This window comes from Rhea americana, unplaced genomic scaffold (genome assembly GCF_003343005.1).
Source record: "Rhea americana isolate MKP2758 unplaced genomic scaffold, rheAme1 scaffold_5, whole genome shotgun sequence".
Classification (NCBI taxonomy): domain Eukaryota; kingdom Metazoa; phylum Chordata; class Aves; order Rheiformes; family Rheidae; genus Rhea; species Rhea americana.
The window spans coordinates 7,428,622-7,442,522 of record NW_028186645.1 but is presented as its reverse complement, the minus strand read 5'-3'; the positions used below and the strand labels follow the sequence as shown (position 1 = coordinate 7,442,522).

Genomic DNA, 13,901 nt, shown 5'->3' with positions numbered 1-13,901 from the left:
GTTTAAGACATTTTATAGCTCTAAGCTTGTTATTAATATTCTATGGTAAGACATGCTATGATTTCTTGACAGATTTTTCAGCAGATTTCTGCTAGTTCTTACTGCAACTACAGCAATGATTTTACTGGTCTTTACATGTATTTAAGAGCCAGCTTGTCACTATCTGTATTTGAATAGCATCTAACATTATTAATTGGCATCTTACACTGTTTAATTTAGAAATATTTTCATTAAGCCTTAAAACCATTCTAAATTATATTTCCAGAAACTACACTTTATAATTTTTCTTTCAACTCAAATCATTTTGCATTATCATGACCTCTGCATGTAACTATTGCTTTCTTTTTCTCTTCTTGGTAGTAAACCTTAGAAGTATTTCAGCATAAACCTGTCTGATTTCAGTTTATACTTGGTAGAAGATATTATGAAAAGCAATATTACATTTGTATAATACTGTTACAACTTAAACTTTTTAGTAAATATATATTGGYAATCACATCCACTAAAAATGTATCCATGACATTAAAAATAAGAAATATATTCCAGAAATTTTACCTTGATTTTGTAACTACAAGGAAAAAGAAATTCAGTGAATTGAGTCAAACAGGTTTTTTTAAAAAACAATATCTTAAAGACTTTTTAATACATTTCTCTAAAATAGCATATTTATAATAGCTATTTCATGAACAGCCATCTCAGTCCTCCTTGTTAGTACACATTCTCAAGAAATTCAGCTCATCACTCCTTTTCTCTTTACTCACTCATAAACATTATGTGTATAGAAAAAATTGCAGCTACAAGCAAACACAGCACTCAAACTACAAATACAATTTTTAATTAATACAAACCCCACAAAAATCTAGATTAATCCATTAAAAATTTTAGTGTATAAGATTTCTTAGAACTTACATGAAAAGTGGCTTTGACGTATGTATGCACTGCACCTCCTGAAGAACCTAAGTTATCAGGAGTCATTAAAGGGTTGGAGGACAGCTGGCTGCCATCCTGGAGCCATTCATTGTATCTCAAGCTGGACATTTTGATTCTTTTGTTTGGATCCACTGTCAGAAGTCCTAGTAGAAATATATTACACACTCTTAATTTGTGAGCTATTACTTATCATCTTCTAATAGATTAAACTATAATCTCTAAGAAAACCTTATGCGTTGTTTTGGTAACCAAGTCATGCCAATATTTATCCTAGATACGCCAATATTTATCCTAGATAAGGCTCACAGCGTGTTAAACTATCACTGCAGTAGATGCCCTTAAAAATCCTCTCCAGAAGACTCATTAAATGGAAGAAATTGCTATTTAACTGTTTGATAGCTCATATCTCTCTTCATATGAGCACAAAACTACAAAAGGATTTATTCACTTAAAATATATCTAGAACAAAGTTCAAGACAGTAATCCTCAGAATCCTTGCCTGATCCACTAAAGTCTAAAGCCTGGAGACACCTACATTTTTGCCAGAGAAAATCTTTACAAGCCTGCTTCCACACATACTCAGAACTCTGTTTAGGTAGAATTAAGATTAGCCCATCTCATGCCTGAGCCTAACTAGGTGCTCAAAACGCCTAAGGGAAACACAAAGTATGGCAAATATGAATTAAACAGCACAGAAATACAGTAGCTTTGGTACACTCATTCAAAAACATAGCCCAAGAAAAGATGTTGGTAATGCATTCTTTCTTTTGCAAAAGCTCTCAGTATTTAAAACTTGTGCCTGTCATCAACCTGTTAAGTTTTTTCTAATAGCAAACAAACAAACAAACAAAAACCCACAAAAGAAAAACTCTATTTTAAAATACATTTTAAAACAGTGACTTTGCTCCAGTTTTGGAAAGCTCTTCATTTTTTTCTGATCCCAAGAAATGCAAATGCTAATCCTCTACCAACACCTCACTACAGCAGAGGACTCTGCCAGGTATACAGGTAATTCTGAATGTCATTCTGGTGTGCCCAGCTTTGTCCATATCCTGCATTAGGGGCTTTGTACGTAACTCAAGCTGTGGATACTATTCTGTAGGCACTCTCATGCTGACCACAATATCTAGACATTATATAGCTCTCTAAATTCCATCTTTGGAACTAAGAACATAAGCCACATGAAGTATTTGTGAATAGMTACCTTGAATTAACTCTTTGGCCTCTTCAGAAACATTTTTCCAAGCTTCTCCTTCAAAGGAAAATTCTCCCTTTTTTATTTTCTTCATAATTTCCAATGCACTGGTGCATGTTAAACTTTTGTCTTGAGACTGAAATGGTACCTGTCCTGACAGCATTGTATACTGTCAGGAGAACAAAAGTAATATTAGCCAGTACTGTATATTTATTAACAACCCTAATATAGTTTTACTGAATACACAGTTACCGTTGCTAATACGGCATCACCAGAAGTATAAATAGAATCTTTCCTAGCACAAACAACTTCAAGACTATAGACAGACACGTAGATAGATACAGGTAACCTAAAATATGCAAGACTACCCAGAATTCTTGTTAGAAAAAACATGTATTTCAGGAAACCTACTATCAAAACACAAGGATTTAGTCATCCAACTTACATCTATTAAAATTAATTTTCTGTAAATCAGAATGCAGACTGCAGTCTGATTCCTTCTTTGAACTGAAACTGTCAGAAGATTATACAGATACCTAAAAATCCCCTGAAAAGAAATTTTCTTGCCAAGAACCAGACTGTTTCAAGTATTTTTTCTACTCTGAGAAATGTTTAATTTAATCCATTCCTTAGGAAAAAAAATCTCCACCCTGGAAAACATCTGTCTTCAGAGACACCAAAGCTTTGTGCACTAGCATCTTTATCTCACTCAAAATCACCATCTAGCTAATTGAAGTTTAAAGTTGTGTCAAGTCCTTTCCAATTTAACAGAAAGTAAATACACTGAGTAAGATGATAATAATAATAAGTGACTCACCAAAATGACCCCCAAACTCCAGAGGTCACAGGATTCATCATAACCATTGTGATTCAAGAGTTCTGGGGCAGCATAATGAAGAGTAAAACATGGAGTCTTAAGGGGTTGATTATCAGGTGGTTTTAAACGAGCAAAGCCAAAATCAATTATTTTTATTTCTGAATTATCGGTTTCATCTGTAAACAATAAATTCTGAAAAGCAAATACAAAAATCCATACCAGCATTGGTTAGAAAGTTGATTATAATACTTAGTAGTTATGATATTTTCCTGCATTTGYTACTACAGAAAACTTCCTATTTTCTTGCGAGTAAAGGAGAAATGAGAAACATTTCCCCCAGGGGGGAGGTAGTGGTGGGGAGGGTGTCAGGGTAAGTCTGTCTGCGATTATTAGTGAAAGCCCATATCCAGTATAGAAGAGTGGGGAAAATAATATGRAAAAAAAAATAAAAAAAGACAACATAATTCACCATGAATGTATCGAATATGAAAGTCTGGGGGTGGAGAACTGCCTTATTCCTTCAATAAAAGTAAATTTTCTTAGCTTTCACTTCCTTATAGGCCTTTTAGGAAAGACAGCATGACAGCTTTCTTGAGCATGGAATTCTTGTTGCATGTCATGCCTTGTGACTGAAGACCCTTTGGTCCTCCAGTGGTAACACAGTGAAGCCACATTGCCGTGAGAGCACAATAATCCAAAACAGTAGTTTGCAAGCTCTTTATAGGTAGGTTTCCTCTTCTAAAAGGTTCAGTGTTTAGTCTCTTTGAGTGTTATTTCCAGTAAGTTCTCTTTATTCCTTTATTGGCTGATGAGACACCAAGGGATATAGGATGTGACAGCATAAGCACCCCATATTCTCAAGCAGGCCTATATTGTGAAGACTAAYGGCAGTCCTGGCAGGACTTCTTGAAGTGCTAGAAGTGCCACTGAGCCCCCTGTTCAGATGTTCATGATATGCCTGGCTATACCAGACTTGGGAGGCCAACGCAGACCCCCAAAYCCTGCCTGAGAGATGCAGTGTAACAAGGAGTACTTGCCAGACAACAGGCACCACAAGAACATATCTCCCTGCACACTCAAGAGGTCTTTCACCAGCAGACACCCATCTACTCTTTGTTAACAACAGGCCACTCCTCGGAGAAGACTCCCACTTAACCAGGTAACCGTGCACCCTTGCAGCCTGGCAGCCAAGAACTGCGTGTACRATAGCAGCAACTGTCAGTGTTAGAGCACATTCCGGAAAAACCCTTCCCTGACAAGCATTTCCTACACAGCCAGGGACATCACCCCCATCAGACAACAATCCCCAAGACATAACGTAACATTTCTTTTAAAGTAGGTGTGCACGTTCTAGGAATACAAAAACCCACAAACAGAATGCTCAGAAAGATTTGTAATGGCAGAATTGCAGCTTATTTCATTTACATGGCATCATTCCTGAAAGTAATAATGCGTCTTTCCGGTCTTTCATTTCTTTGAAGCTGCAGGCTGGCCAAAGCACAAGCTTCCTGTTCACCTTCACCCCACYTCCTCCTATCCTCTTCTGCAGAAACGTCTGCCTGGATTTTGGCCAAACTGATGGCTTTCCCAGTTCATAAATATACATGCATCTCCACATATATTTTAAAGTAATATATAAAAACAATGTTAGCTCTGCCATGGTGTATTTTTTGTAATGTATTTACATCTCAAATCACAGATAAACCTCTATATTGTCACTTCACATACACAGTCCCCAAATCCTCCTAGACACTTTACATGGTCATATATGGTATGTGAATTCTGAATTTCACTGAATTCACTCATTTTTTCTCTCCAGTATTTTTTCCTCTACTTTGCAGAGCAATATATTCGGTCTAATTATTGCTTAAACAGAAGAGATTTCCAGGCCATGTTATTAAAATGGTAATAATAATAAAAAATCTCACCATTGCTAACATGTAACTATTCATATTCTTTAAAAAACATTTATCAGCATCAGATGCCAGAGCTGAACATCAAACAAATCAGACTGGAACTGCTAGAAGAGCAACAAGATCTCCCACACATCTTTTTACAGCAAGGTGCACTAACCACATCTGTATTGAAAAGCCTGCATACCCCATGCTAGGTCCATGAGTGAATCTAAAATAGTAACTTTCAAAACCACAAGCAGGAAGGAGCAGGATGGTTTAGTCCAAATTTATGAAGGCAATGCATTCTAAAAAATTGCTTGCTAGCCCTTCATCACTTGGGACTTTCCGGACTTCCGTTCCTGAACAAGCTGTAGGATTGAAGACCGCCTAATTAACCATTCAGCTGAAGTGCTGTTTTATTAAATCCAGTCTTTATATTCAAGGTGATAATGTAAAAGGAAGAGAAAAGGGAAAGAGAAAGGATTTCTACTTTTTGTCCTTTTAACAATGACTTGTTTCAAAAGCTGTTTTGTTCCCTTGATGGTGCAAAGAAACTTTTTTCGAGAGTTGTATTTTCAACTGACACGCTACAAATTTCACAATAACCCCTCTTTAATTGTATTGCTTTTGTAGTACACAAACTCCAGTGAAAAGACGCTCTCAAAAGCTTAGGTTCTGGACTGACTTTCAGAAACACTCAATACCAACATCTGGCAACACGTTTTACCTATTGAATTGGAATTGCTACAAAAAAGGTAGGTTTGTAATATAAYGGAACTTATGTTACAAAGGGATGAGCATCAGTAGGAATGGCAGGAATTTTAAACTCCAGGTGGATAGAGTGTAGCAGTCTGCTGAGCTATGACTGTAATCATCAATAAAACAATGACCTTACAGGATGAACTTATTATTTACACTATTCATAGGCTAAGAAAACTGACACCTATCCAAGCCATTGGCTGACAAACACTAAAAAGAATAAATACTGGCTCCAGGAAACAGATCAAAACCAGTGGTCAAACATAATACACTAAAGTGAATTCTTTGGAGAGCAAGACGTTTCTGCATGATAAAAATGCCACCAAGGCTCAGAACAAGTAATTGAAAAATATGTATTAAATAACAGAATATTTTCTCTCGAGAAACTATTGAACTCACTGAAATCAAATCACGCATCTTTATTAATAGTTTGCGATTCATTTTATGTTTAAATAGGAGATAAGACAGTACAAAGGTGCTGCAACTACCTCCAAAAGAACTACCAAGGAAATTAAGTTAAAGATGGAAATGTACAGGTGAAATATCCAAGCAAACCAGTTGTGCATGTGAGCTTTTTCATATAGTAAGTATATATTTACTGCTGGCAAAAACTCCTAATCTGTCCTAATCAGACAAAGAAGTGTTTTAAACTAGTCTGTGTAAATTGCTTTACAAATTCCAAGTTTATTATGGCAGTTACTTTTACCTTTAAACAGAAAGCTAWCAATACAATTTGCTAAGAAAAAGTAGTGTCATTTTGAAAAACGAACAAAACCAACCAAAACAAAAAAAAACATTGTAATAAAAGCTGGAGGAAAAGAAATTTAATTACAGAAATTAAGTATTATAGATTCTTAATAACTTAATGCAGTAACATACATAAGCAAGTCACTATACCTCAGGTTTCAGATCTCTATGGACTACTCCTACATCATGCATATGGCTCACAGCTGAAACAAGTCTGCGCATAATATGACTGGCTTCTGTCTCACTAAAGTGTTGTTTCTTCTGAATACGTTCAAGCAATTCTCCTCCCTTCAGCAACTCCATCACTAGAAATGTGTGAAGCTRAAACAAGAAAAATATGGAACTTTAGACATTTATATTATGGCCCAACATTCATCAGGGAACTAGGTTTGTTAGGTTTTCAGAGCTCAAATGAATAAAACTGCTGCTTGTAGCATGTCAGAAGTCCAATATGAAACACCAAATCGTATCTCAGATGAAGTTGCTGCTATTGATCTCACAGAGACTGAAGAATGTTGGTGTTTTCTCTATGTCAGCCCATAGCTATTTGTTTAAAAATACACAATACTGCCATGTAGGTAAACAAGTTTGTAGGGGACAAATTACCTTTATGTAGACTAACAAATAATGATGCAGAAAGCTAGCCTTTGGATATACACTGATTATAGCTCTTTTAAAATACCTGATCATGATAAACTTCATGCAACTTCACTACATTGGGGTGTCCTTCGCAGAGCTTCAGAGCTGTTATCTCTCTCTGGGTGTTGGCTTCCATTCTGGAAAAATTGAGCAACCATTTCATACCAATTTTACTGAGTAAACTTCTCTTTAAAAGTGTTATATCTATTTCCTTAAACAGCTTATAACCCAGATTTTTGGAATATTACAATGCTTGAACACTACTGAAAGCTAGTCCCAAAATAAGCTGAGCCACAACTCCCCAAGTAACCTGACAGGCTAAGATATTAAAAAAAAAAAAAAAAAAAAAAAAAAAAAAAAAAAAAAAAAAAAAGTAGCCCAAACCAGAACATTTTTGATGTAACTGGAATTTTCTATAGCTAGAAAATATTATATAATACCATTTCAACTCTATCTAAAACAAACCTTTCCCTTAGTCCAGAGCAATTTGACTTCACCTCTGTTCCTACAAACATCCAGGTTCAGGTTTACCTCAAAGACTCAAATTTTTGGCCCTACTCTTTCCATTCTTACATGAGGTAAGTACTTTCAAAGCTGTATGGAAACTATAAACTTCTATTAGAAAAAGAATAATGTCATTCACAAATGAACTGTGCTATACACAGGAACCCCTAGGCAGGCCTTTATAATTTATAAAAATCTGAACTGGAACAGGTAAGTGATTAGCTCCAGAGGAGAAAGTCATCTGCCAATTATATTTCAAATACTGAAATATCAACAGAAAAAAAAAATGAACATGGTGAACACTGAAAATACTTTCTGAATGAGGACAGAGCAAAAAATATTTCATTTTCACCTAAAAACATGTCTTCATTTATTTGGGCCAAAAATGCCTGAAAATTTTTGCCAAAATTCTTTCCTACTGAGTAAGAAAGGCTAAGCCTGTACTGACTTACAGAATGGACTGGTAGATAACACAGGCAGAACCTCTCTCACCACATGTGTCTGTCTTTCTTTTGTGCTAGCACCAAAAAAATATATATWTTTTTTTGAATAACTGGACCAGAACTGCAGTGAGAATTTTGTGTAGAAGGATTCTGGTTTTCCACAGGCTTCCAACAACCAACAGGTGAACTAAGTTGTTCTACTTGCATCTTGCTTGCTGTTGTTTAAACTAAAAGTGATTCCAGGCCCTTAAACTAAGACAGTTTTTTTTTCTCCTAGGAATTACTATCAGAAGAAAGTAGGCCCAGGAAACAGACCAAAAAAGATCAGTATCATGAATATAAATCTTAGATATTTGTGCCTGGGCTTTTCTAAATATTTCCCTACTATAAATATTGTTATCACATCAGATTTGTAGACAGACAGTATTATGAAAAATGACTGGGAAGCTTTAAGATACTAACTCCAGCAAGTTTACAAGACTCCACTGTTTCATTGGACTTCAGACAGACAGATAAACTTCATGCTATTGGATGGAGACAGGTCCAGAAATAATGACAAACCAATACTAGAGAACAGCTCTTGATCTGTGCTTTCATCTGAAGTACCATGAAAAGGTTTACACAGGTACAGGATTCACTTTTTTTTTTTTTTTTTTGGGGGGGGGGGGCACCTTTGCTATGGATAGGAATGAAAGACTGACAGCGTTTGAATGAAAAGAAATTACTAAAAGTTTAGTATACTTTTCCTGTTAGCAAGACTTTAATAAAGACTTTACAGTGTGGTCCTCAGAGCATTAYTATTTACAGTTGAACAGTTTTTGATTCAAGGCTGGTTTATGTCTACACCATCCAGGGTGTAGGTTTACAGCTACCTCAAAATACTATGAAAACATTCCTTAAGTCTGCTCACAACCTGCAATCCCAGAAAATCTTTATACATAGACCACTTCTTACCTTCCTTTAGTCTGCTGCATCAAGATGAAGGAGAAAGAGCAAAAGAACCCTGAGTAATATCATTGAGGGACAGAGTTCCTAAAAATTTATTTCTACAGGAAAAGTCAGTACTAGTTTGCTCACTGTTATCCTTAAACATTAGATCCATTAGCTTAAGGTGAGATAGCAGTACTGACCTGCAGCTCTGCATGCACCATTGGGGGGGGGGGGGGAGGAGGTTCTTCTGAATGCAGACCTGAACGTAGGTAACTGTGTGTCAAAGTTCTCATTATAATCAGTGAAGTTCTAGTTAGTGAAACTTCCAGGGTGAACTCTAGTTCTGCCTAAAATGCACACCTAGAATGAGATTCAGTTGTCTAGACAGAGATGCTTAATGTCATTTGGGAAAACCTGGAAGACACTAGATTGATGGGAACTGGAGGACAGGCAGGACACCGAACAGCAGCTAAAATTGCACTGGACAGATGCCTGTGTTTAAGTAACTGAATCCCACCTCTAGTGCCTGGTCCAGCTCTCTGTAGATTCCACTACGAGTTCTGACTCAGCTCCCATTAACTGCAAAAAAGAACTTATAAAATTGGCTCACACATAGACACCTATATTTAGGTGTCTTATTCTTGAACTTACGCAATCTAGGAGGAGTGTGATAAAAGACTAAAGTCTGGYGGATAGTTACTTCTACAGTCTGGAAAAACAGAGGTACAGCCAAATGTCTTGGAGGAAGAGATCTACTGTTGAAATGATCATTGACAGTGAACACTTACACTTTCCCTTTCCTTTCCTGACATTATTCTATAGCATACTAGAGACATATTTAGTGATCAATATTGAGCAAAAGGAAGTTAAAAACCYTCCTCTAATCCAGACCTCAAAGAGTCCCTTAGCTTTTATTTTTCTCTGGGCAGAAACTGCCAAGAGAAAAAGAGGAATGGAAAGAGAAATTCTAGAAGTGAACCTTATGGTCTCCACATACAAAGCAAATCAGCTGTCTCCATTGTGGTGCTCCCTTCAGAACATCCAGAAAAAAAATTATATATATACATATATATATATATACACACACACATATATATATATATATATATATGTACACACACACACACACACACACATATATAAAAAACTTAATTCCATGGTTTAATTCCATTCTTGGCTCACAAAAAACCACTTAGGTCTGAGACAACCCACACTACGGAGCCTTCTTAAAAACAGTGTCCTAGGCGTCTACTTAGGCTGCCTAGGAAATGTAGCTAGCAAAAGCCTATATTCAGTTCACTTAGGTCTAAAGATAGGAGGGTCTCACAAGGTAATCAAGTTAGCAGCAAAATCAGGGGACGTTAGTGGTAGACTACAACTGGGAATGAAAAAAGCACTTTTGAGGCTTCTTCTTTTCTCCTTCCTAACAAAGATAACATTTGTTTAAAGGAAACTTTAATTTCAGAAGATTCTCAGAATCTTTTAGAAGTTATAAGGTTACTGTAGATTTTTCAATTAAGAAATTTTAAAATTATTTTCCACTTCCAAAATGTAGCGAACATTACTCTAMTCCATGGGTGACAGTAAGCAAGAAAATATTTTTATTGTCTTATAGAATATTTATACCTTTTGCTAATTATTTTTACTGCATACTCTTGGCTAGTTTTCTTGTGTAAGCACTTTCGACAAATGGAAAAACTTCCTTCTCCCAATGGTTTCTCTTTCAGATCCAGTTCATAATGATGATAAAATGGAGAGTCCTGTTAGGAAACTGTCTGTATTTAGTTCTGCAGAATACTTTTAGTATACACAGTCAAAGACAAAGAGTAAACTTTTGTGAGAATTTTTCATCTGCATTTAAAATTGTAAAAGAGCTCACTTGGATAAAATACAATTTTTAACTTGTATTTAACAAACACATAAACTTTATTCTAACAAAAGTAAATCTTATGATACATTAAACAAGAATAGTCACTACATAAAGAATTACTGTTACAATAGCTTAAATACAAAATATTCAGACAAACAGGAGCAAGAATGGTTGTACACACTTTTATCCACAAAACTATGTGCTCACTGGAGGACATCACAATAGTGTGTGTTCTTTTAAGGCTTCACACAACTTATTTTTGGGCAAATACATTAGAAAAGGAACTCTGACATGGTTGAAGAATCTTCAAAATATGCGCTATGGCTGGATGAGCAAGTACTATCAGGAGTCAAATAACTATTATTATTAGACTTCACCTCCTGGAAAACTTGGCAATTTTCTCATTTTTCTGTCTAAATCGCAACCACTTCTTAATAGTACCACATGCATATTATATACTTGGATCATCTGAGAAGCCAATAAAGAATAGATAAATACAACACGATTGTTTTGTAATCCTCAGCCTAGCCTGCAATTGTTGCTTTGTATTTAAATTTTATGCATTTCCAAATTAACCAGATTAATTTAGCTCTTGATATCATTATTACCTTCATCATAGCACTTCTGGCAATAGTTGCAATTCCAGGTCGTTCATCCCCCATATGAAACTGAACAGGATCTACTGTAGCTGCATTGCGTTTAAACAAAATAGAAGGTGCAACGAAAGAATATCCCTACAGAATTAAGACATCAGAGAAGGACAGAGYTTGAAATTATGGTATACAAAGAATACTGTTGCATACAAAAAAGAAAGCTTTAGAACAATATTTAAAGAAATCAGTATCTTTAGAACATAATTCAGAAACCATAATTGGCTAATTGATTGAGAGCTATCACTGTGTTCAATGTTAAGACACAGTCTCATCTCCTGTCACCAGAAGTCTTCTTGGAAGTTTTTATCGGACTGTCTGCACTTATAAATAAAATAGTAGTAATACAAAAAAATCTCGAAAATAATACTAAAAATCTGCCTCAGCTTCCCTTCTTTTGCAGTAGTGGCAAAGATTCATACTTCAAACTAGCTAACTTCCCCACATGCCTCTCTGAAACAGTATGAAAACTGAAAGGTATTGAACAGTTTTACACTATGATATAAACATAAAACCATTTTAACTGGCAAAACAAAGTTTATGTTAGTGATTTGCCCCATTCAGGTATCATAACTCAAATAGCTGTCCTGACCACTACAGGATGAGTCAGATCATGTACGATATGCGTAAAGGCTTGCTGCATAGATAGTAGAAATCTAGCAATTTCCAAAATATGATGCTATATTCCTGCACACTGAGCATTGAGTTGCTCAGAGACAGTTAATAATAAACAACTAGACACAAGGAGGGAGAGGAGAGAAGATATGCTAAACTTCTGTTTGCCTCTGCAGCTTTGATTCCAAACTCAAGACTTCATGAGATGTCTGCCCATTCAAAATCCAACCTGTGCAGTCCAAATAGGGATCTTTCTTTAATAAAGCGTGGAGGAGAAAGTAAGGATAGCTTGTTACTGATATGCATAAAATAGTCTAGTAATCAGAGCACTCATACAGGAAGCAGAAGACCTACTTTCAATTCTGTGGTTAGCTCCTGCTGTTCCCAAAGGAATACCTTAACTATAGGATCACATGGAGATAGGTAAAATGCATTCCTATTGTTGAAGCTCGATTACAAAGGAGTCAAGATGACAAGACCCATAAGATAGGAAGAATAAATAAAGAACTTATAGTCTCTAATTCAATGGACAGGATATCCAGCTGGTGTTGGAGAGATGAAGTTTCATGCTTGTGCTAGGATTGTTTCTATCTTTTTAACCTTGCAACCACTGAACAAACAGCCCTTGGACCTAGGATTGGAAATTACATAGTTGACTCTCAATAACTCAAAGGGTGTGTGTTGGGGGGGGGGGGGGAGAATCTAGCTATACATATGGAAGCGTTCTAACCGTTTTTTTTTTAATTAGTGTGAATTCTTAAAATACCTGAAATATTTTTTCTGAAGTCTGTGGGGTGGCTGCAGGAGAATATGTTGGATCCATTTCTGTAAACTCTTCTGCAAAGTTACTGACATCCAATTCATCTCTGATTACTGGTTTAAATGGAGCTGACACCTTTTTGGCAGCTAAATCATCCCAATTTATATTCTAAACAAAAAATTTGAAAATAAGTTTAAATCAAATGAAAATTTAACAGAAAATATATTGAAAAAAGAGACTTATCCAGAATAAAACAGTTCTAACCCCATTTGCTATATCCTGTAAGCAAAAGCATTCAGATTATATACTGCTGATTTCCTTCAGTAAAGCCAACAAGCATTGAATTTGTGTATAGCCATAATCAAGATTCAAAAATAATTAATTGAAAGAAAAAAAAAATCTAGCTTTCATGTGCAAGTAGAATATCAAGAGCCAAACTGAGTGATATAATGCTCAAAGAGAATGAGTTTTCAAAAATTAACTATGTTATTTGCTATTACTCCTCCATAACATACATGCAACTACAACTCCTTATGATTCTCATAGGTGAGAGTCTTCCTTTCACCAAATATAAGTACTTTTTGAATTTGCATACAACAGTTTATGGATTTCCTAAGAGATACAAAGAATAATGTTAACTTATTAACAAGATTATTATTTTAATATAATGATGGTAGTAAGAGCATGCTTCATTATAATTTGTTAAGAAAGCTCAAGTAAAAATTTTTTACAACTCTGACTGTGTGACAACTCTGGATTCACATACCAGTGCTAAGCTAGAAATAGGGACTACAGATAGGTAGTTGTAAGAAAATAGTTTTGTTATTTTAAATGAATGGAACTGAAATTAAGTCAAGATTAGCCAATGCTGTATAAGGAACAAATATATTTTCCAAAACAAGCAGTGAATAAAGGACATGAACTCCATAGATATTTGTTAGACCCTGTGTAAGATGAAGGAAATGCAAAAGGAACAAACTGTAAAGTTAAAAATCCAAGATACTGCCTATGCTGAATGTTAAGATAATTACACTGAAAATATCTCTTTTACAGTTCTAATTTACGTTATCAATTTTAACCAGTCCAACATTTACACTAAAATTTAATTAATTTTATAAGTAACATTATAAATTTACACTTAACCTTT

General features: G+C 35.4%; 1 protein-coding gene across 1 annotated transcript in view; it reads right to left on the bottom strand.

Moving 5' to 3' along the window:
• RPS6KA5 (ribosomal protein S6 kinase A5) overlaps nucleotides 1-13,901 on the bottom strand; it is a 65,980-nt gene that overhangs the window by 2,495 nt on the left and 49,584 nt on the right. Inside the window, exons 9-16 of the mRNA XM_085317556.1 lie at nucleotides 12,761-12,922; nucleotides 11,338-11,463; nucleotides 10,486-10,619; nucleotides 7,026-7,119; nucleotides 6,494-6,664; nucleotides 2,943-3,134; nucleotides 2,135-2,294; nucleotides 910-1,073 (exon numbers count right to left, since the gene is read on the bottom strand). Coding sequence (XP_085173682.1) covers nucleotides 910-1,073; nucleotides 2,135-2,294; nucleotides 2,943-3,134; nucleotides 6,494-6,664; nucleotides 7,026-7,119; nucleotides 10,486-10,619; nucleotides 11,338-11,463; nucleotides 12,761-12,922 — 1,203 coding nt within the window. The remainder of the gene's footprint in view (nucleotides 1-909; nucleotides 1,074-2,134; nucleotides 2,295-2,942; nucleotides 3,135-6,493; nucleotides 6,665-7,025; nucleotides 7,120-10,485; nucleotides 10,620-11,337; nucleotides 11,464-12,760; nucleotides 12,923-13,901) is intronic.